Source organism: Pygoscelis adeliae, unplaced genomic scaffold, assembly GCF_000699105.1.
Source record: "Pygoscelis adeliae isolate BGI_AS28 unplaced genomic scaffold, ASM69910v1 Scaffold114, whole genome shotgun sequence".
Taxonomy (NCBI): domain Eukaryota; kingdom Metazoa; phylum Chordata; class Aves; order Sphenisciformes; family Spheniscidae; genus Pygoscelis; species Pygoscelis adeliae.
Genome location: NW_008824587.1, coordinates 3,587,841 through 3,611,984, shown reverse-complemented (window position 1 = coordinate 3,611,984; position 24,144 = coordinate 3,587,841). Strand labels below are relative to the sequence as shown.

Below are 24,144 nucleotides of genomic sequence, written 5' to 3'. Positions count from 1 at the left end.
CAGACCTTGTATAAGTGGCAAAAAAGCTTTTCTTCCAGTTGGTCAAACTGGAGACTGCGTGTGCAAGCTATTCCTTCCTTTTCTGATAGTTGGATGACAAGGTGCTTTTTTCTTTTTTGTAATGCTTGTTCTTATAACTTACAGGACAAGGGACAGTAAAAACAGTTACAGCTGTGACTTCTTCTACAGTGACATCAGTACAAGCAACAACTGCACAGCTTAACAAAGCGTTCTCATTTTCTTCTGTGGGGTCTGTATGAGTGTTAAGATTTCTTTGTAGTTGATGTTAAATATGAGTATCGGCTGTTACAGCAAGCGTTACCTACAAGCTGCATAATACTGTAAAATGGCATCTGCAAATGTTAGATTGGGAAGGCAGGGGTTGCACCAGAGTACTTGGAAGACCTTCTTGTTTGTGGAAGCCTACCTGAGTGAGGTCTGGAGGTCTGTGAGAATTTTACACGATATTGTGTTGCTTTGAGATTTTTCAGTCTGTAACTAATGAAGAGTAAATAATGACTGGCTTTCTTTTCAGGTTTATCTATAGTGGACTATTGAACAAATCATACACTGTGTGTACTGGTATTTCTCATCATCAGGTGATGATTTGAGATTAGAGCAATATGAACCATGGAGAATGTGGTTAAAGCACCCACTCATGGTCTGATGGACTGGGTTCACTGACTGTCTTTGAGTGCACATCACCACTTCTCATAGAGTCAGAGAAGAACATTTATGCTGTATCTTGAATGTTGGGGTTAAGGAAGAGGAAAAAGAGGCAGACCATAGCTAGTTTTAAACCTTGTTCTTTATTTAGTGAACAAAAGAGCAGTAGCAGGAAAATCATCCCTAGCAAGTTGTGCAGAGGCACATGAGAATGAACTTTGGCTTTACAGCAGCAGGAAAAGAGGTTGAACACAAGGAGTTTCTGCTCCCAGAGAAGAAGAAGAAAACCTGAACGTGGTCATATTAACACTTGTCACCTCTGAAGATGGATTCCAAAGGGAATGATGTTGGGTTTTCTAACCTGGGCATACGTATAAGGGTTTCAAATGCTGGCAGAGGTTTGAGAGACAGAAGTGCTGGAATTCCCAGTTAGGACTTGAAAATTGTGCTGCTGGTCAAACTTGCTGAATTACTTATTTTAGTACAACAGAACAAATTCCATGTTTTGGCTTGAAAAGTAGTCTGTTCATGAAGGTGACTAGAGAGTCCCCATGCCATCTGGTGATCTCTGTTACATAACAATAAGACAAAGCAAGGCGCGTGTTATGAACATACAGTTATTCTGAAATCTCTCTTATGGAGTGTTTTTTCACAGATGACAAGAATATTTCTTTGATCATATCTTATGTTTGGGGGAGAGGGATGACTCCTTAGAAATGATTGTTTGAAATTCTGCATGTTTACCTATCTAATACTCAAGTGAATTTCTCTTTATGAAGTGGGTAATATGATTTCAGAACACACATACTTTCAGATGGCTGGTTTCCTTCAGTCTTAACCATTTCTCTGCAGGTTTGTCAAGTGGATGTTACCCAAATGCCTTGCTGTGCTCTTCAAAGGCCTAAAATAGTCCTTTTGAGAGACGGAAATTCAGATTCAAAAAGCAAACAAATCCTGCCTTTGTCCCAGGCTGCAGTGCCTCAGTCTGTAAACGACATGCTAAATACAGTGCCGTTGTCAGTGATGTCTTAGCTACACGGCCTGACTTCTATGTCAGTAGTTGGTCTTTGAGAATCGGAGAAAGCTTAAAAAGCCTCAGGGAATGAAGGTCTCTGGAGGACCCCAGTGCTTGTTATGAAAGATCACAGAATTTTTGCCAGACAATATTTTTAGTGTGAAATAGTTATGGAAACTTTTAATTTCTGTCTTGCTATGAGTGATTTCCTTTTTTACAGGTGGTAGTATCCACTTAATCCCTTTTGTACATGTACTGTCTCTTACCTTTTAGCTCTTCTAAATAAACTTTAGTCACCACTGTGGCTTCTACTCTTCTTAGTCTCCCTAAAGCTGTCAGGATTTGGTGCACAGTGTTCAGCTGCCAGGCTGAATGGGGAAAAAGTACACAGCAGAAAGGAAAGAATATGAGAGGATGAGGGGTGGTAAAAGAACTTCCAACTCTGACTCTCTTTAACCCTCTAGAAGCCTTGTCAGAGGGGAAACAAATGGAGCCCAGTCTGTGTGCATGCTTCTCTCTGCCTGTTTAGTTGTTGGAGAGACTGTTCTTGTGCCTGACTTTGTGCAAGTCTGTACTGGAAATCTGAGTCTCAAAGTTGTGTTAATCATGGGATTGGAAGTTTCAACACTTTGAGCTAAGTGTCATTCTTTCCCTTTCTCCTCTTTCCTCCTAGGTCTGGATTTAATTTTGGTGTCGTCACATCAGCTGCTTCATCACCGACACTGCCCAGCCTGGCTTCCTCGCAAGGTTAGTTTGGAAGAGTATGCAAACAACATCTCTTCCCTGCTAAGAGAACGCTTACTCTTCCTAATTCGTGTGGTTCTTGTTTTATGTTGCAGTTCTATTATTAAAATTGCAGCAGCTGCAATAATTATATACGTATGCTGGATTATGCCCTGTAATGCACAGAAATCTAGGCTACCTGCCTTTCAATTAAGACTAAGTAAAATATTTGCTGCCAAGAACATCTAGGAGGTACTAGTTTATGAAAAGGGTAACATCTGTAGTAATTTTCTCTGCTGTCTTTAATCTGTAGATTTAAAGTTGCTGAGGTGGTCTGACACAGAAAGCTATCGTTAAGTGGAATGAGCATTTAGTAATGGGAAGGGAATGCTTGGGATGGCTTTGTGTTGCCTTTAAAATTGAGTTGACAATATATAGGCTGCCTTTCCATTTCGTAGGTATACCATTTGTCCGGTCTGGAAAAAGGGGACTGATACATCTGCTTTACAATATTCTTGAAGTTTTCTGCCTCTAATTTCAGTCTTGCAAAAGAGATTGTATGGTCAAAAACTCGCTTCCAATGTTACTGGTTGCTCTAATAAAGGATATTGCCTCTTCTTGGCTTGCTTATATCCTTAGACCATCACAGCCACAGCAATACTACTAATACTCTGTTGACGTTAAGCAGAGAGAACTAACTTGGCTTAAAACTTGAAGATTCAGTTAATGTAAAAGCTTAGGTAAATAACACTGAATAAAGGAGGAGCGGGAGGTGTGGGAGACAGACTTGTAAACTACAGCGTTGCGTGAGGACAGTTACTTCACGCTGCTCCGTGAAATGGTAGGAGCACCTTTGCCTCTGTTAGCTGGTGATGGAAGAACAGCAGAAGGAATTTCAGTGCCTCAGGAGCAAACAAATGCTACGTTATTCAGTGTCAGTTACTAATATACTTAATATACTTACAGGGTAAAACATAAGGATAATACCAGCTGTGCTAAGAAGCTTTTGCTCTTTGTTATTTGATCATGTAGATTTCCTGTACCTTGTCCAAATCAACCCATAGTCCAAACACCAATGCAGTGTCTTCAAGTCAGAATTTGTGTGTATTTGGTGCTCAGAAATGAAATGACAATACATCAAATAAAACTAGTCCAGTCTCCCTTTAAAATTCAGCAGCTTCACACTGTTGGACAGCAGTATATCTTATAAGTGGAGCTGCTTTGCCAATTACATTTGAGGGCTCTTCTTTAGTCTTTCAAAGCTGAAAACAGGCTGCATAGAAACTGGTCGGTGGTCTATAAATAGCTGAATTTGTAAAGAAAGATTTGATTCTGTAGCAGACTTTTCAAGTGCCAGAAAGTATTTTTATGTCCCAAACTCTGTTCTGAGGCATTGATTAAACAGAGTTCTGTAGTGAATGTCAGGAATTGTTTAGCTGAACCAAGTAAGAAGGGGTGAAAATGGTGTTAACAGCAAATGGTCTGTAGCAACCGGGTCTTTCATGTTTTTATCAAACTGTTGAAAAAGAGATAGGAGCCAAAGGCTGAAATTGTCTGTACTCAAAGAGAAGGATGGTTAAGTGGAGACTATGACATGAAAGTAACTGTTTGTCACTGCAGCCCTGTCCATAAAGGCTTCAGATGTCATTGTTGTCTCCTGAATGCACATGGAAGTGGCAGTTACCTGATGGTCAGAGGCTTTGTATTTTTGAGGCAAGAGCACTGTCTAACAATCTGTGAAGCATTAAAGCATGCTATTGTTGTAAGAATGATAAATGAGCTTTGCATACCATAACTCAATTTGTAACTTCTGTCTCTCTCACTGACAGCCCCTGCTAAAGAGTCCACCCAGACGGATTCATTTTCTCTTGCTGGGGGTTCCAAATTTGGAGCAGTCCCTGAGAGCAACTTTGCTTTTGGGTCCCTCAAGCCAGCAAGTGCTCCAGGAGCCTTAATAGGAAATAGCTCCTCAGCAGATGGCACCCAGTCAAACAAACCTGCTGCAACAACATCATCTGCTCCCTCCACAGCCTCTGGCAAGTTGGATGTCCCTCCATCTAAACCAGGAGATCACTTGTTTCAGAGCAATCTAGCTGGGGAAACTCTTGGGAGCTTCTCAGGACTACGGGTTGGTCAAGTAGATGATAATGCCAAGACCACCACTAAAGCACCATCTACCAGTGTTGCAGGAGCACAGTCAACTAAAGTATCTACAATACCTTCTGGGTTCACTTTTGGTGCTCCCTTGTCACTAGGAAAAGCTGGAGAAGCTGCTTCAACATCAGTCGCGTCAGCTGGCACGGCATCTCCGTCCATCAGCACTAGTGCCACAGGCAGTTTCTTTGGCAATGTCCAGATAACCAACACAGGATCTTCTGGGGTATTTAATCTTGGAGGCTCTAGTGGCAACAAACCCACCTTTTCCTTTGGTATTCAGCAACCAAACAGTATGAGCACATCCACCTCTACCCCTTCTACTCTCCCTACTTCAACATCCCTCTCATTTGGAAGTTTCCTGAGTTCATCACAAACTGCTGTCCCCGCTGCAACTTCTAATAAGGGTGCAGGGGATGCCAAATTACCGTCTGTGTCAGAAAAGCCATCTGAAAATGAAGCTGTAGCAGCTGGGTCTTCGCCTCCAGTGACACAGTCACCACAGCCACAGATACAGCTTTCGGAGTCTGTTAAAGAACCCACTTTACCCCAGGCCACAGCTGGGGACACTGTCTCTGCGGGCTCTGGCATCACATCAGCAGCACCTCCCCCTGATGCCGTTGCTACTCCTGCCTCCACAAGTGATTTGAAGGCACCGGTGCCTCCCGCCGTCTCTGCATCTGCCCCACCAGATCAGAATGTCTCAGTGACAACCTCTACAACAAACGTTGCTTCTCCTGCAGAAGCCACAAGTGTGTTGGCTGCTACCTCTGATGTTACTACATGTGTTCAGAGTCCAACTGTTAGTGCCTCTGTGTTTGCCCCCACTTCTGCAGGCTCCTCGGTGTTCTCTCAGCCTCCAAGTTCCAGCTCTTCTGGCTCAGCATTTAGCCAGCCTGCTAGTGATACAACTGCCCCTCCTTCCACACCACCTGTTTTTGGACAACTACCAGCAGGTACCACAGCATCCTCTCCGTTTGGGCAACTCACCACCAGTACCTTGTCCACTGCCACCGCTACCACACAGGCTGCCAGCTCAGGTTTTGGTACTTCTGCTTTCGGCACCACCACTACCGGGGGCTTTGGTCAGCCAACCTTTGGACAAGCGCCGACCTTTGGGCAACCAGCGAGCAGTTCTTCAGGTGGTTTTACCTTTAGCCAGTCTGGGTTTGGGACAATGCCAGCTTTTGGCCAGCCAGCGGCTTCCACAGCAGCCTCAAGCAGTGGCAATGTTTTTGGAGCACCGGCTAGCACCAACAGTGCCAGCTCCTTTTCCTTTGGACAGCCATCTGCCAGCACTGGAGGGGGGTTGTTTGGACAAAGCAGCCCTCCAGTGTTTGGCCAGAACACCGGCTTTGGACAAGGGGGATCCGTCTTTGGTAGTGCTGCCGCCGTTACTACTACAACGTCATCTGCTGGGTTCAGCTTCTGCCAAGCTTCAGGTAAGAGCAAACTGCAGGGAGATGCAATATCCCAGCAGTGCTGTCTGGCTGAAGTACAGAGAGCAGTATATCACTGGGGAAAGTAGGACGTTTTTTGTCTCTTCCCCCCCCCCCCCCCCATGGCACTTGATGGGTTTTGGTTTGGGTTTTTTTTTTCTTTTTCAATTAGTAAGAATAGAAGCTGCAGTGTGTGTGAGGGGGAGGCTAATGTTGGAGACCAAAGAAGCTTTTGCTCTGCTTCACTATTCACCAGTAGGCCTCTGAATGTAGCCTTTTCAATCCAATCTTGCATTCACTTTATACTTACAAGTCTACCTTGACTTAATTCTGAATTATGTATTGTCCTGCCTGTTGCACAATAAGTGGTTTGGATTCAGCGTAGTGTAAAAGATCTTAAATTAGTATGTTGTAAATTGTTACACTGAAGTGACGAGGCGGCTCTGAGACCATAATCAGGGCAAGGAGTACAGATGCAGCACTTCCTTCAGTGGGCTGCATTGAGTACGTGCAACAGCGGCTGTATAGCCAGGTGTAGTACTGTATCATGATCTGGGATGGCAAAAAATTTTAAGCCCTCAAAGTGGTGGGTTAGCAAGGAACTAATCTGTTAAATCCGCTTTTGCATTTGGAAACATCTCAAAATTAAATATAGCGGTAACATGACCATCAGCTACCTGTCTACACAGTTAAATTGAATACTTGCACAGACCGAACCTTCTTTGTCAGTCTCCTTTTGTTCTCCACATTGCTACAATATATTGTTGGGTTTTTTCCAAAGCTTCGTCTGTAAAATCTTCAGAGAGCTCCCAGGGAAAAGTGAAGGGTACATAGTAATAATAGAGAACGTGTATTTCTAAGGAAGAAAAACTAATTAGGCTCATTTAATTAAAAATGATGGCACTGTAGGCAATCTGCTTGCTCATTTTAACTACAGTAACAGAGAATAGTTAAATTGGGGGAAGTGAACTCTGCTTGAGAAAGGTGTTCCTAATTATAGAAATGCAAGTTTTGTTACACAATGCACATTTAAGTGAACTGGGAAATGGAATGGGGAGTTCTTTTTTTAATCAAAACATTTCATTATCTATAACGGGAATCTTTAGGTAACAAAGCTCAGATCCTCCCTACACAAGGGAAATCAGAATGCTACAGGGCTTGTTCATGACTTGCAGCATTATTGTAGCAATGTTAACAGAAATCCAATTCTCTTATATTGTTAGCAACATTCCCACAAGTGAAAAGGCCTTTTATTTTCTGTTTATTTTTAAGTTGGCCAAAGAGAAAAGGAGAATTACTTTCAAATAAACTTTCAGTGGAATTTATTATTTGTGTGTTGGCACATTAAATTTGTCCAACCTAGATATATTTGGTAACATCATTTGCTTTGGCATGGGAGACCTGTCCTTTTCCCTGTTCTGGACTAGTGTCACCTCCCTGAATTGTCTTATACCCTAGTAATAGTTCTGGTGGTTTATTTTCCTTTCTTTTCTTAGCAGGTTTTGGTTCTAGTAACACAGGTTCTGTGTTTGGGCAAGCAGCTAATACTGGAGGCACTGTCTTTGGCCAGGCAAGTATTTATTGCTTTTGTAGAAACAAGGGACTGTTATGTACAGTGGACTTGTTCAGGGTTCCCTACCTATTTCTGATACATTTAAAAAAAAAAAACCAAACCCAAAACAATTTGACATGCTCAGTATAAAGTGTCCCAGTCTGTAGTGAAGATATGTGCTACTGTAGTGGGCACCAAAGCAGCATCTGTGTGAATGTTTCCAAGGGGTATGGAGAGACAAATGTTTTATCACATGCAAGATAAGAGAGAGATGCAGTTAAGTCACCTGCCTTTATTCCATGCTAAGTGGAAAGTGGACAGTGTAGGGCAAGTTTCAAAGGCATTATTCTGTACCATAGAGAAGGTTTAAGACAGACTTAAATAAGATTTCACTGCATACTTTCCAACACTTCCATGTGTTGGAAGGTAATTGCTTGCTGGTTCATCAGCCCCTTCATATATCCAGAGGAATAGGCCAGACAGAAAAATCAGCCTTGGGGGCATGTGCTGCTTTGACTTTGCTTAAATCCCTTTTTTGTCCTTTTTGTGTTCTAGCAGCCATCTTCTTCCAGTGGAGGCTTGTTTGGAGCTGGAAGTGGTGGGAGAGGTGGAGGCTTCTTCAGCGGTTTGGGAGGAAAGCCAAGTCAGGATGCAGCCAATAAGAATCCCTTCAGTTCCTCCAGTGGAGGATTTGGATCTGCAGCTTCCCAGAGTAAGTGAACAAAACAAGAATACAAAATGTGCTGTGATTTCCATCTGCTTTTGTGATCCCATCTGCTTTTCTGCTGTTAGTCGTCTTTGAGTAAATTCTGAGTTAACACGAAAGGCTTCTAGGAGGTAACGGAGACAGAGAGTATGCATGATGTGTAATCCGGAATTTTTCTTTTAGGTTCATGGAAAACAAGTAGGGAAGCTGTTGAAACAAACAAGCAGATGCAAGAAGTGTGAAGAATATCTATATTCTGTAGGGAATTCTTGGCCAAGTGCTTCTTCAAAATTGAATACTCTAAATTCTTGTCACTGAATTTCTGCTTCCAGCTTGGTTGGAAGTTAGAAAGCTTTAATTATTTCTCGCCTGCCCTAACACTGTAGAAATTGTTAAGGATCCCATCTTCAAGAGAAACAAAGCTAACAAGTGTGTGATGGATAGCAGTTTCCTCAGCTTTGTCCTAAAAATGGCTATCTTTATGCAGCACGTGCAAGATATTGTATCAAAATTTGCTGTAATACATGGGTAAGCTCTCAGTCATTTTTCATGTCTAGGAGGAGATGTGAATTTTTTCAGTCACATGGATGTAGTAAAGAAAAATAAATATGCTTAGTGGTTGGCGTGGGGATGTAGTCTGTTTTGGTAAGGAAGCAGAATTACAGAGTTCCTTTTATCAGTTTTTATACAGATGTGGTCGATGGGGTGGGGGTCTCACAGATAAACTCTTACAAGCGTCGTGAAAGCTGGGTAGATGAGAGGAATTGTCTTAAAGCCCTCTTTGGGAGGAGGGACTCAGCACTTATCCTTTCTTTTGCTCCAGTTGTCAGCTAAAAGGCATCAGTCCGCACATGTTTTAGCTAAATCAATATGCATGTGAGGTGCCACACTAACCCTCCCGCATGTTGCTTCTTACCGAGCCAACCAACCTAACAAAAGAGGCATGAAAAGTAGTTAAGAATACATTAAAGCTACCTGCAGGTTCCTTTGCACCAGGGACTTTAAGGGACTATTAGAAATTTTTCTAGAAGGTATAAAGGATTAACTGTAAGGGCAAGAATCAATCACTGTCTATTAGTGTATAAAAACACATTAGTCTTGAGTTTTCTGGGCTAACAGGTCTTGGTAATACTCTAAAATTTGAGCTAAGATGCATGTATGCCATTGTCTGCTGTAGCAATTAGTTTGAAATAGTAGCAGGCTCTCTCGTGCCTTTCGTGCGCAGCTATTGCAGATCTGCGCTTGTTACATGCATTGGTATGTCACAAAAGCTATTCATGATGATTTCTTAACTGTGGCTTTTATTTAATGACTGCCCAGCTTCGTTATTTCATCACTTGTGACTTGGGTTTGGCAGAAGGGGAAAGCAGTAGGGGTGGAGTCCAGCAGGTAGAAAGCACAAAGAAGGGGAAACAGTGGCTAAGACGTAAAAGTAGGGGAACAAAGGAAGGCTGTAGAATGAGCTGCAAGTGGCTAGAAGTAGCGCTTCAAGTCTTGGGAGAGCAAATCCATTTCTTTTATTGCCTCTTTAATGATCCATTGGGATTAATGATTGAGGTCAGTTCTCTAACCTTGCTAATTTAGTCCTCCTTTATTGCATTGCTGGGTTTTGTGATGAAATAAAACAAGGTGGTTCACCAGAGAAAAGCTTTGGTTATTCTGTGTCCTGCCACTGGATACTAAAACTCTGTGTAGCCTTGTGAAAGATGAAAACTTGAGTCATTTCTCAGTAAGGCTGGAAAAGTTTGGCTCCTACTTTAAGGTCCTGTCAGATAGTCACATTAAGAAATACTGGCCATTGCCAAAATAGCTCAGAATCTTTAATTTGTCAGGAGAGACTGATTCTAGCTGCTGTGATTTCTCACTTGAGGGATTGTCTTCTAGTGACTGCGGCACAGGATGCAACTAAACAAATCATCCATCACTGTGATTTGCTAGATTGCAGCAATAAAGGGTTGTTAGTGGTCCATGAGATCCAGAATGGATCTTGGTGGAACTACAAAGCCCTGTAGGAATAGGGGAAAACTCGGCTTCTCTCGGCAGCGTGCTGTTTTCAATGTGGTGTTCATTTTGTGCTTGGGGAAGTAAAAGGCGTTTCCCTTTCTCCCGATCCAGTTAATGAAGTGTAATGTAGAATATTGTCTGTTATGAGCTTCACAAGTATTATTCATCTCCCCAGATTCTTCTAGCTTATTTGGAAACAGCGGAGCAAAGACTTTTGGATTTGGCAGTTCATCTTTCGGAGAGCAGAAGCCTACGGGCACTTTCAGCTCTGGTGGTGGAAGCGTGGCATCTCAAGGCTTTGGGTTCTCCAGTCCAAACAAAGCAGGTACTTTGTTAATCCACCCCCTATGAACACCCATGCTTATCTGTGAGATATTTAGTAGAGTATTCTACTATTTAGACATCTACAGCCTGGACTCAGTACATGTACAGGAATTGTCTCTGAACAATAAATAAAAAATAACTAATGGCTTAGTGAATGGAACTTTAGCTGGTGGATTCAAGGCAGAGACTTACAATCTTTTGTGCAGAAAAGCATCCAGTAAACTACCTTTTCTGGTGTTCATTCCAGAAATTCCTGTTGCAGTTTAAGAGCAGAGAGCTGTGTGAATTTTTTCAGTTCTTATGTACCATACAATGAAGAGTACAGAATATGAAACTGAATAGATTTTTCCTATTTTTAGATGCTTCCTTGGAATATTATCTTTCAAACTTCACTCTGGGTTTTGTAACCCTTTTTGTCCCCATTTCTTCATGTGAGTGAATGCACAGGTGTTTACAATGGGAAAGCTTCCTCATAAAATTCATATCAGACATGCTTCAGGTCCTTCTCTTTTGAAATCAGTCTGACCTGTCATCATACTTTCTTCTGTGGTTGAGCTGTTGTTCCCTTTGTCGATTGAGTTAATTGAATCAAATATTGGGAATTTCCACAAACCCTCTTTTCTTTTTACTGTCATCTGCCCAAAGAAAGAGCCACAAAAGTAGTGGTGACTGTGATATAGTCATTAGAACTGAATGGCAAAATGTTCATTTTGTTAATTACCAGGCAAAAATGGAGGCCCAAAGGATCAGGCAGAGCAAAGCTTTTCTCCTCTATCCTCAGACCATTCTTACAGTGAACACTGATGAAGATAGGTGTTCCGCTCCAAGTGCGTCTCTTGAAGCTTCATCACTGGGGGAAGTAGGGGAGGTTTGGTCATCCTTGAAGTTGATATGAGACAATGGTGCTCAAGGACTCCCTTTGGAGAAGCAGTGCTTTGAGAGGAAGCACTCTGCTTTGACAGTATCTGTGCTCTCGTGTTAGTGAAGTGGCTGAGAGCATAATGATGATGCTGTTAGATCCAGCAGCCATTTGTAAGGAGTCTCTCAAGTATTGCATTCTGCTTGGTAGTGGACTGAGTGTCTTGTCTCAGGCATACCTCCCATCTGCTATTTTTGCTAGAGGAGGAGAAAGGCATTGCTGAAGGACGTTCTTCTTTCATTTACCCAATGACTCTTTCCTTGCTTTTGATTATTTTGGTTTCAGAGCTCTTCTTGAGATAGGATTTTCAAGAGGTTTCTGCAGAAGGCACATCCACTCACACAGAGCCCCTCAGATCCTTCCCTCCTCTGGTTATATTTGCTAAATATTGAAATGAATGGTGTGTCTTCCTCTCCAACTGCAGTGGAAGGGTTTACTTGATTTGAATCCCCCTTTGTCCTGGTTTCACTACTTACATATTTCACTTTCCTTTCTCCACTGTTTGTTAATATGCATTGCAAAAGAGAGTGTATGCCGAGCAAAGCTTCAGCCCCTGTGATAAATACTCTTAACTTCCTAGAGATAGAGGTAACAAGATATCTGATCTGTGTTTAAATAATTCAGGCCTAGGATTTATTTTTTCCAGACCTTTTGTTTTTACAGCCAAACAGTATCCATTACCTTGACATGGACTGGAATTTCACCCAGGGTATTAAAATGTGTGGTGGTATCCCATCCTTATCTGTAGTCAAACAAAAGAGCAGCTGTCCTTCATCTTCCACAGTGTCAATTAGAAACAGGCCAATAATATCAGCATATGAACATAGAATGAAATGATCTAGGTAGAAGTCCATTCAGAGCTGCAGAAGGCAGCTAAACCCCAAACAGAAATTGCCAAGAGCAGAGTTGAGTTCTTGATTCCCTGCAGGAATCGTGCAGTTCCACTGACCTGGCATTTAATCATTTCATCTTAGTTTCCACACTTAAACCAGATTAGATAATGCCCTACCTCCTGAATCTTTTTGCATCACTGGAGCACCTAAAAATCCAAGCTTGCTCTCTACTCTCTGGTCTTAAGAGATGGGGGAGACTTGCCCATTGCACTGGGGAGTTCTTCCAGTTCAAGCACTTGCATGCATGAAATTCTGTCCGCAGGACACTTCTATGTCCTTCCAGAGCTTTAGATTAGAAGCCAGGGTAAAACACTGCAACCAAACCACAGCAGCCAAATGTTCACGAAGCTGACCTTTACAGGAGACTTTTCATTTTACATCATTATATGCAGTTCCTTTGGATAGTAACTTGTTGAAATGGTGATGAGCAGAGCTTTACTTTAAAACTGACTACATGTGCAAAGATTTTTTTTTTGGTAAAGAGTGCTAGTTTTATGATGAAGGATGGATATGTCTTCTTTTATAATAATAAAAGCATCAGTCTAGCACCTGTTGTATGTATTTTTACTATAACTTGGTTATTGTGCACACTTGCTGCCTCACAATTAAGATACTGGTCTTTTCTTATATAAAGCAAGTAGACATTCCTTCACAGTGTGCAAGCATGTACGATATATGACCACCTTCTAGTACAGCTCTGGGGATTGAGTTGATCTTGTGCTCAAACGTTCAAGAGACCCAGAATGTGGTTTTCTTCTGGATATAACAAAATACCCTGCAGTTTGGAAGCTTTGTGGCAGTTAGTTTTATAAAGAATGCTGTGTCCATCTGATAAGATGAACAGCCCCATTATGGAGATTGTCTACTTGGAAATCTAGCTTTTGTTTTTTCTTTCTGCATTATTGTTTATGTGATGTTCTTCTCCCTTTTTTGCCTCTGTTTTGCTCAGGTGGCTTCGGTGCTGCTCCAGTGTTTGGCAGCCCTCCCACTTTTGGGGGATCCCCTGGGTTCGGAGGGGTGCCAGCATTCGGTTCAGCCCCAACCTTTTCAAGCCCTCTGGGCTCAACGGGAGGCAAAGTGTTCGGCGAGGGTACAGCAGCAGCCAGCGCTGGAGGATTTGGGTAAGCCAACCAGGGCCCAGGGTTTGGGAAAACAATGTTCTTGCATGACAAAAACTATTATGCTTAGTTACCTCTGCATTAACGTAAAAAATATATTCTGCGATTGATTGCAAAGCTCTAAGTGTCCTTGGTTTGTTTGTTCGTTTTTTAAAAAAAAAATTTTAAAAAGGCATAAAACTTAGACTTTAACCCCAAAGGAAATAATGTGTATGATCTTATTTTAATGCTGAAACTGTGTTGAATCTTTAGTGTTAGAGTTTTTGGTGGGAGGGGGGGGGGGGGGGGGGGAATGTGAGTCATCTTGCAAGTGTCTAAGGAAATGCAGGAGTATTTTCTGTGTGCGCACTTAATGAGTTCAAATCTAGGCCTACAAACTATGCCTAGCAAAGAAAATAATAAATGTCATTATCCGTGACTGTCTAGCCACCTTATCCACTTGTGAGATTTGCGCTAGAGGTACTAATGAGAATTCAGTCCGTTCTCTCACCTTTAGGGGATGGGTTGAAGCACTTGTAACAGCCTGCGCTTCCAGAGCGAATTGTGTTTATCCCACACTGATTGGTTTTACCTGTTTCTTTACCCCTTAAGCCTGTGCTTGGCACCAGCGTAGACAGCACTTTATTCCTTGTTTTGTTCAGCAAATACAGAATTTCAAACCTTGCTAAGCAGCTTCTGCAGTAGGCAGCAAATGCAACTCTTCAATATTGCACTACCAGCAAGCAGCTCTCCTTCATGCCCTACAACTACATGCAGACCGAATAGACCTAATTAAAAAAAAGAAAAATTGCCAGTGAAAAGAGGAAACTGGATATCTTCCCAATCTTAGTGTTTACACATTTCACAAGTGTTTGTCTTCAGTTTCAGGAGGAACTGCCTTTACGTAAGGCACATTAGAACATCCAGAAGTGTAACTTGTTAATTCCCCATGAGGTTAGGCAGATACCCATCTGCCAGGGCACCCCTGAGCTGTGGGAGGCTTCAGCTAGGTGGTTCTGCTACGTCCTGAACTCTGCTGCAGCAGGTTGGAGAGTCCCTTTGGAAAGGGTAAAAACAGAGGCGGCTTAATTAAATCCCCGCAAAGAAGGATGCGTTTGTAGGGATGACTTAGCTTCAATTCGACTGATATTTTGTTAAGTTCCAAATTTCAGCCATTGTGCTGCAGGATTTTGTACTGAAGCTGGATGCGCTCAGTGACGATGTTGGAAGCTTAAAGATAAAATGGGATTCGGAACAAGCAGCGCGCTGATTCAAACAGAGGGCTTGCATAACGAGTCTGCAGACTCAAGAAAGAACTCAGTGGCTTAACTTGTGGGAAGTTTTGAGAATTTCTTCCCTATTAGAAAGGTACAGTCTCACTCTGATATCTTCAGAGTTGCCTGAGGAATTTGATTTTGATTTTAAAAACTTTAAAGGAGTGTGCAGAATTCCCAGGCAGCTTTACAAACATCCAAATCTCACTCTCACCACAAAATTTTGAGCAATAGTTTAATTCTGCAGTATAAGGTAGCGTCTGCGCAGGACTTCCTTTCTGCCTTTCTCTTGAAGTGAAACTTCAAAAATCCCAAATCCAGAGAGAAGTTACTTGCCAGTACGTTGTGCGGTATTAGCTCTGAGTTTCTGAGAACACCTGCTAACTTAAATACATGTGATTCATTGCTGCTTCAATTCTGAAAAATCTGCATCGCTTGGTAAATGACTTGGGTATCAAAAAATAGAAACAACTACACTTCTTCAAAGTCTGCAATTCCGGCTGTTTGTGAGCAAATAATGTTTTGCTTTCATAAACTAACCTCAAGTGCCTCTCCATTCTGTGTTGTATAGGAGCTTTACAAAAGACCTAAAAATCTGGGCAAGATAATCATTGCCTGGTAACAATTTAATCAAACCTATCTCATGTCTTTTATATGTTTAAAAAAAACTTGCCCATAGCTTAAGCTGTTTCTCTACTTGTACTATGCTTAGCCTTTTTCAACAGGCATGTTCTTCTAGTTCCAACTGAAAGAAGCAGTTTGAACCACAAGTTTCCTTGTCACTATTTTCACCTCCACTTCGTTTCACCGGGTAGACATGATTTGTGTGTTTAGTGGCATAGTCCTGAGAAGACGGAGCACTGTTAAAACCTCTTGTTCTAAAATGCATCACCCCATCTTGCTTCTCTTTAAAAAGAACCACAAAACCTGTTCTGCTCTTCCTGAGAAAACCACATTTATGGTTCTGAGCTGAAGTTGTCTGCAAGGTACATGGCTCAAGAGCCAAACCAGAGGCACAGGGGGTGGTTAGCAGGGCCAAAGATGCAAAGTCACTGAACTGCCCATTGTATCTAATGCTGTGTATGGAAGTAGTGTGTATGGTTGACAGTGTCTGGGATAGGAGAGGTGATGTCCTTTACCAGGTGAGTTGCTTGTCGCACTGCTACAAGGGTTGTCTTTTATCTGGAGAGATATATTTTGATGTGTGTTGTGGGTTGGGTTTTTTTTGTTTTCTTTTTTAAATTCTTCTAGATCTGGATGGGTGGGGAGGTGGGTTAACGTGCTGTCAGTTCATATTTTAAGTCAGAAATGACAGGAGCTTGTGTGAGGCACAGCCTTGCAAAGCTGGCACGCTATTTGACTTGACCAAGTGTCTGTTCAGGGGTGGGCTGGTGCTGGGTTAGTACTAGTAGCATTGTGCACTTGCAGAGCCTGTCATTTGAAAACTTTGTGTCTGCATTTTGCCCAGTTTAAGTTAGAGAAACACTTGAAGCTCATTTTTTGAGTGCACCTCTTATGTTCAGAATCGGGAGAAGTGTATGGGGGGGTGGGGGCAGAGAGCAATAATACATATCGTGGTCTCATTAGTGTGTCATGCTGATAGCTCTACAATGCCTGGTTGGACGGAGTGGGTGGAGAAAGGAGACCAATTTCCATATATAAAATGTTTCTTATTTCAGTTCCCAAAAGCAATTAGGGAAGTAATCCAAAGGTGGTGGGGAGAAGTGCCAGGTAGGGGCAGATCTTCAGGAAAGCACTGGAACTGCGTGCGGTTCAAAACGGGCCAGGGAGAGAAAGGAATTGAGAAATCTGCAGATGGCTCACATGGGCAGTGGGTAAGGTACCATCTGAAAGTTGGGAGCCTGGGTTCTGTATATGGGCTCTGCTCTGTGCTCTGGCCGTGAGCCGCTCATGCCAATTCCGTGTTTGCTGCCCTGTTTGTGAAACAAAACGATGCTGTACTCTGGAGCTTAAAGGGTGAAAACTACACACAGGGGTGAGTTAATGTATTCCATTTGATTGCTGGAGTTGGTATTTCCAAGCACTTGAAAATGTATCCTGTGTAAGCATGAATGTATTTGCCTTTCTGCCTGGTGTACATTAAGAATGGGAGCTGAACAGATGTTTGTATGTACAATAGTCTTTCCCAAACCAGAAAATCCATTTCCAGAATGAACAATTACAATTATTCATATTGGGTGGTCTCGCTCTTTTGATGTATCCTCGTTTAAGGGTTGCACTGTTGTTATTGCGGTATGGGGACAAAACAGCACTGTAAGTGAGAAGATGCTTGCAGACACAAATTTTCTCTTTAAACTGCAGGTTTGGTGGTACCAGTAACAATACAGCATCGTTTGGCACTCTAGCAAATCAAAACACCCCGACATTTGGATCGCTGTCGCAACAGGGTACCGGTTTCGGCACACAAAGCAGTGGATTCTCAGCTTTTGGGACAGGTGGAGGAGGTAGGAGAAGCTAAAATACAATGAACCTAACAGGCCCCGTGTCTCCAGTTTTCCTTGTAACTCAGGTGTGACTCCTCAGCTCCCTCTCAAAAATCTGCCTGCTCCTAGTCCTGCTATAGGGAGGGCACCACAGCCTGGAGAACTGAGCTGCAGGGTGGGGTGTAGCATCTTCACAGACTTTATCTTATAATTCCATCACTGATTTGCTGTCTGGCATGTCAATAAATCACTATTCTTCTGCACACCTCATCAGATTATTGCTTTTCACCCCTTTTTGTGGAGTTGTTCTTTCTTCTCAAAGGACAATATTGAGAAATAACGAGTATCTCTTCAGTACCATATGCATGGGTATCTGTATGTAAGTACTTAGTGTCAAAAGAATATGCACTGCAAAATTGAGCTAGAACACCAATAGCCAAATTTTTATCTGATGTAATTCAGTGAAGCTGCAGTGATTTACGCAGGGCTGAGAACAGAGCCTTTGAGAGAGGATACGTTCATTGGTGGTCTGCCTGTCACCACGGGCTTGCATTAAGCACAAACTCCATCTTCAGAAAGCAGCCCTCTTTCATGGAGAGGTGAATAAACCAGGCGCATTGTACGCAGTTGCTGCTCATGAATGGACCTAACTGATGAGCAGTGAAAGCAAAGCCCTCTTAGGAACCGAGGCAAGTCACTTTTCTTCTAGATGGAGATTTGACTTTCATTGTTTGCCCATCACTTTTTCCCTGGCCTAAGGCAGGAAAGAAATGTTTTTCAATCTGTGTGTGGGAGGGGACATTTACTACAAATCTTACGCATTCATTTTACTTTTTAACAATTCTTTTTCTAATCTTGCCTTTCTTTCAGGGTTTGGTTTTGGATCATCTAACACGTAAGTACCATTTTGCGTCTAACTCTTCGTTAAAAATACAAATAGAACCAAAATAGAAGAGTTGAATGGTTTACAAGAGCAAGCTTTGAAACTAGCAGTAACATACTAGTTCTGATTTCCTTTTTAGTGGCACTACATAGAGCTCAAAGTCCAGGCTCTGAATGTGTGCTTTCCAGTGAGATTAATCTTTCATATAAGAGAGAATTTTCAGTTAGATCATGCTCCTTCTCCACCTCTCAGGCACATGAGGTGTGTGCTTAAGCTGTGTGTGTGAATCTAATATCTACTCCATTTGTCAGGTTGAAACAAGGAAGGAAATAAATTGGTCCTTATCTGGCTGAATCGAGATGCTGATTTAGTTAAAGAATGGGACTAAGGTCTGAGGTTGACTCTGTCATCCACTCTGCCACTGGCTTGCTGGATTACTTCTAGCAAGTTTCTTTTACTTTGTTTCCCTGTCAAGTAGAGAAAGCATGTGTGTCTCCAGATGGTAGGCTCTAGAATAAGCATAATTATATCCAGTTAGTATGTGTTGATGCAGTCTCAGGTAAAAGATGCTGGAAATACCAATGCGATCTCATAATAAGTTTCTGATACTAGGGAGACTGGAAGTTTTGGTTGAGAGATCTCTTGAATTAATACTGCCTGAGGGAGACTCTAGCACTCATTGCTGTGTTGGTTTTTTTTCTCGCTTACAGATCTTCCTCTGGATTTAGTGGATGGAGAAGCTAAGAACATGCTGAACTCTCCTGTAGAACTGTGCAGTAGCTCCTGCGTTCATGAGTCACCTACATGATCAATATCCAAACAGCTTTTCTTTTAAATACGAGTTATCAGACTTTTTTTTAAGAAAAAGATTTTGCTTATTTTTATGCAACACTTGTTCTCGCTCTATATTAAACTATTTTATCTGCCTTGATGTTATTTGTTTTGGAAGGGTTTATCTCCCTGGATCTAGAAGAAATAGATGTATGCTGTGGTTACCAGCCCCGTACTGGACTTAGCTTTCTGTTGTTCATCCCTTGCCTAGACAAGGGAGTAAGCTCAAGTTGGTTCCTGATATAAACCAGCACATTTTTCATTGAAGAGAATGACTGATTATCCTAGGCTCTTAAGAAGGGGCTGAAGTTTGCCCTGCTAATTTTAAGTATAGGATGGGGCACATGCTTATCTCACTGAAGTGCTAAAACTGAGTCATGTGTGAGCCAGAGGCTTAGTGGAGAAATAGGAAATTATCTGAGAAGAAACTGGCTGCGTGCAGAACACGTTCCCATGGCAGTAACATTCAGCAAAGAGGTGGGAAGTAAAAGCTCTCCTATTTTTACCTTTCTGTATATTTTACAGAACTCGGAGAATGGAACTCAGGGAAAACTTCTGGCCCTTGAATTAGAAGTGTGACCTCCATCCGGAGGCATTAGTGATTTTGCAGCTTGTGGCTTTGGCTGTTGGATTCTACTGTCAGCTACAGTTTTTTTTTTCTACCATGTATGAGATTGTACTTTTTCCCTGTAGCTTTTAGCTTTAGTCGATAACGTTTGTGAAATTCTCATATGTTTATACTTGAACATACTGAGCAAATGTTTTAAAGAATGCCCTGAAGGCATTCTGGACAAACACTTTTTCTATTTGATGCATCTGACCTCCATGAAGCCTCTAAATGATGTGTAATGGGTTTTTGTTGCTCTGTGAAAAATGCATTTGAAATAACAGCTTATGTATTAGTTGAATACATGCAGATTGGATGGTTTTATCTTGTTGGTCCTGTTAGGACATTCTGGCATACCTCTGCTTTTTCTGTTTTCAGCAGAAACATGCCAACGTTTCTGTTTTTTTTAATACCACACAATATGATGACAAGTGTCATTTTCTGGTTTGGTTGGCAAGTGGGCATGTGGTCACTTTTTGGAATTGTAAATAGTTGATAACTGCTTGTTTTCACATCCAGTGTTATAAACTAAATACATCTATCAACAGTTCCTGAAGAAATTGCTTTTTTCAAGTCAACATAAAAAGTTGGCGTTTGACCTAACTCCTCCTCTAGTTGTGGAAAGCATCCTTCCTATCTCTGCACCTGGGAATGACATTAGGTAGGTTCCCTTTAAAAAGGAAGACCACTGAAATATGGGGAATATAGTGTACAAGGAGGGCTTATTTTTAGATGTGGAGAGGCTTTGCAAGGCTATAGGTTCTAAGGCTTTTACATATGCCCTGGATTTCTGAACTCTGGCACGATGCGCGTCGTATTAGAGACAGCACTGTTGTCAGGGGTTTGTTTATAACCTCCCTTCCCCTCTAATGGAAGAGAGCAAGTGCTAGCGATCCTGGGACCACAGCACTAGAACAGAAGAGGAAGTTTTCTGAAATTTGCTAGTTTGGAGATGGAAGAAAAAGCTGAAGACAGGTTGAACTGTGCCCTCCCAGTATGTTCTTGACTATACAGCATTTCTTAAGGCCTAGAGGCGATACCGCTGTTCTGCTTTCCTTCCTCTTTATAAATAGCAGCTGGCCCAAACCATTGACCTTAAATTCTTTGCATTAATCTCCCCTCGCTGTGGCATGCGACACCTCCTAGCAAGGCCGTATCAGCTGTGCTCCCCCAGATAGCTAATAAACCTCTTGCTATGGAGAAGATTGGCTTGGTAAGAATGTGCTGTTGGCATGCTGAGCCATTTAAAGTTTCTCTTTTGGAATGATGGGAGCAGTTGGGGATTGTCCCTGCTGTGCTGCTTGGTACCTGTTTAACTCCTTTACCCTCTGCAAGTGAAGGGCCGTTAGAATTGCTCTAGATCCTGATTGAACATGCACATTATTTTCTTGCACTGCTTCCAAAATCATGGCTGAAACAACCCAATCCCCTGAACTCTCTGCCCTTGAGAAGGGTGCTGCTCCTGGTTTCCATAGTAGCTGCTGGAGGAGCTGAGCAGCGTAGAGAGGCTGATCGTGACCACAAGCCTACAGGAATATGCACAAAATGTAGCAAAGTCGACTTCGAAAGATCTGCATTTTCATTAGATGACTCAAGGACTTGGCAAGTGCCTGTGACGTTCGGTTGGTGGTTGCCAGAAGCTGCTACAGTAGTCTGTCATCTGTGTTAGGTGGCCTGTGATCTCATGGCCTCTGTCCAGGTTTTTGTGGACAGATGTCCACCAAAGAATAAAGCTACTAACACAGAAAGCCCCCATCTTGGCAGACCTGGTAAAGAAGCCAAGGACTAGCTGGGCTTGGAGCCCTCGTTTCAGTAGTTGGGTTGTCTGTGCTGGTTAATCCTCAAATAAGTAATGGCAACCATTCCACGACTACTCTGAAGGAGCTTATCATTTTGTCTGTGCTAATGTGGTTGTGCCTTTTTTTCCTGCCATTTCAGTATGAGAAGAAATCTTCCAAGGCTTTTATCAAAGGTGGATTCTTAATTATTTCTAATGAAAGAACATGCTTATTTTTCCCTCCCCTGAGACCACGCCATGGCCTCGAGGCAGTGGGAAGCCGAGTGCCGGTGATGCTCTGCTATGGCAGAGCACTAACGATGGTGTTACAGACTTGGTGGTCAGAGGGAAGCCTGAGGCATAGAGAAGATCTCCCCAGACCCGTGGGGAGACCAGACTGGGGATTTCTGCTTCCTCGAAGGCTAGAAGAGCAACAAAGAAAAGAGCCTTTTTCTGGAAAAGGGGCAAAATGTAGCTTCGTCACAAAGAGGCACAAAAAGAAAGAAAAATTACTTAATCTCCTGTTCTAAAGGTTTTTACTGTATTTTGGTATTCCAGGATACAGGTGTCTTGCAGAGTACCCGTGGTCTCGGCTGTACCGCTCCATCCGGATCCATCTCCTGGGAGGGAAGGTCATCATTGCTCTGTCCCCAGCGGCCTCGGCCCTTCTGTGCCACAACAGCGTCTTGGGGAGAGGTGACCAAGGGACAAATGCCGGAGGCATCCCTCTGCTGTCGAACCGAGGAGGGATCGCAGGGCTGAAATTCATCCCATGCTGCTGGGTTATATCCCTCAGCTCGCTTCATCCCTCACGGCCACCTCCCTGCCCGAGCGGTGCTGGGGGCAGAGCTGACGTGCCGCTGACCAAAACCCTGGCGATGCTCCACGGGAGAAACCAGACGTGTTTCTGACATGACCGTCCTGCTCAGGACGGGCTTATCAGCCTCAACAGCGAGCTGCTGTGGTGTGTTTGCACGTGTGTGGCGAGTCTCGGGGATGAGTAGGATTCCTGTGAGATGGTGGAGGTCGGGAAAGTGCTGCTGAACACCTCAGCCCCTTGCTCCAGCTGCTGGGAGCAGGGAGTGAGGCAGTGGAAAGGTGAAGGCAGGTGGTGGCACCACCTCTCCTCCCACCCCTTTGCCAAGGAACCAGGGGCGCAGTCTCGGCCGGCGCTGGTCTCTGCCCCTTGCCAGCAGTCCTGCACGGAGCTGCCTCCCTTTGCCCCGTCAGCCCGTGTACGTGTCCCTGCCGCTGCAGGCCCGGGGGCTGAAGTGACATTTTATTTCTCCCTTCTTAGTTTTCATCCGTCCTGCCCTTGTGCATTGCTTTCAGCATGGCTTACAAGGAAAAATAATCCTGCATGAGGCTTTGGCATGAGCGTGTCTGGTAGTGCCGAGGGCGTTTTTATTCCTAGATAAATGTCGCGTTGAGCCCCAGGGGCTGGGAAGAGGCGGCTGCAGCTCGGCGGGGATAAGCAGCCCTTGGTCGGCAGCGAGACCAGCCCTGTCCTTTCTCCCTCTCGCAGCAGCGAGGCCCCAGGCTCTTGCAGCCATCAAGAAAAGACTGACTTTTCCTCAACGAGGGATGAGCTTGGACGTGTCGGCACGGTTTTCAACTCTTCACACTTCTGTGTGCCCGTGGGCTTCTGTGTCAGGTCCCCAAGGGCCGCGCGGTTACGCTCAGCAGGTTCCCTGTCTTGCACCAGCCACACCTTGTTTTTCTGCAACTTTCAGTAGGTCACAAAGCTCCTCTGCAAACGTGTCTCTGGCTCCTGCTGCAGAGCCGGGACTTCTCCGTACGTGCCTTTATCACACACAGGCACGCTTTGTGCCGCCAGCGCCTGTATCTGAACTCGTACCGTTCCCTGAACACGAGATAAAAATGAAGTTGCGTCTTGCCAGCAGGCGCATTGCTCAAACAATACGGCAGGGCTGTCGCTCAGCCCCGGTGCTGTGGCACTGTTCCCGGGCGCGCGCAGCCGCGGGCGATGCTCTGGCCTCGGGCTGCAGTCCTGCCTCGTCACAGCACCCCGTTCCAGCGCTGGAAGGGACGGGTCACCCCCCTCACACCACCCTCTCAGAGCAGGGTGCTGGAGTCGCTCCCTGCAGTTCTGCTCTGCAGGTGCCAGGAGCTTCAGTGCTTCAAATGCGCTGTGCTTAAATGATGTCAGAACGGCTTCTGCATCAAAGCTGAAATAAGCTATTGCTCTATTTTGAGGGGGAAACGTGGGACAACCTCGACGTTATGAATCGTCGTAGGGTTGGACCTGACCCTCCAGTGCTGCTCTCCTGTGTTCGGACCTGTTGCCAGGAGTCCATACCCGATAGCTTTGTGGGAACCAATGCACAACGGTGTTACTAAAGGCAGCCTTGGAAATCTTGATGCAGGTTGTTTGAGGAGCTCTGTTGTAACCATGTGCATGCAACCCATGACACAGGGTTGTTTTTTTGTTTTTTAATAGATGCTTCAAGGCTCTTCGGTGCTTTGCTAAAAATACTTTGTTTTAAAACTTGAAAGCATGAAGGAATAAAATGAGTGTTTGCAGCTGCTGCACGTGAACAGCCTAACAAGATGTGAGATAGAAGAAATAGGAAACAAAACCTGATTTGCATCAGCAGAGGGAAGTCCCTGCAAACAGTTTCGAGCAGGGACCGTGGAGGCCGGAGGGTATTTCTTCAACCGAAGGAACTGTCGCCTCAGCCTGCTTGAAACCGAGGTTAGAAAATCACAAAGCCAAGTGACAAAACTTCTAGAAAGGTGCAGTTTGATTTGTAGCCTCAGCATTCACAAATGCGCTGCAATAAAGGATGGACGTTGGTGTTACCTGAAGAACCAG

At 43.5% G+C, this 24,144-nt stretch overlaps 1 protein-coding gene across 1 annotated transcript in view; it reads left to right on the top strand.

Annotated features, from left to right (window-relative positions):
* NUP214 (nucleoporin 214kDa) overlaps window positions 1–19,024 on the top strand; it is a 45,413-nt gene extending 26,389 nt beyond the window's left edge. Inside the window, exons 26-35 of the mRNA XM_009322178.1 lie at window positions 145–250; window positions 2,355–2,428; window positions 4,234–6,000; window positions 7,494–7,567; window positions 8,105–8,261; window positions 10,435–10,584; window positions 13,345–13,516; window positions 17,089–17,231; window positions 18,081–18,105; window positions 18,804–19,024. Coding sequence (XP_009320453.1) covers window positions 145–250; window positions 2,355–2,428; window positions 4,234–6,000; window positions 7,494–7,567; window positions 8,105–8,261; window positions 10,435–10,584; window positions 13,345–13,516; window positions 17,089–17,231; window positions 18,081–18,105; window positions 18,804–18,837 — 2,702 coding nt within the window. The 3' untranslated portion in view covers window positions 18,838–19,024. The remainder of the gene's footprint in view (window positions 1–144; window positions 251–2,354; window positions 2,429–4,233; window positions 6,001–7,493; window positions 7,568–8,104; window positions 8,262–10,434; window positions 10,585–13,344; window positions 13,517–17,088; window positions 17,232–18,080; window positions 18,106–18,803) is intronic.
* The last annotated feature ends 5,120 nt before the right edge of the window (window positions 19,025–24,144 follow it).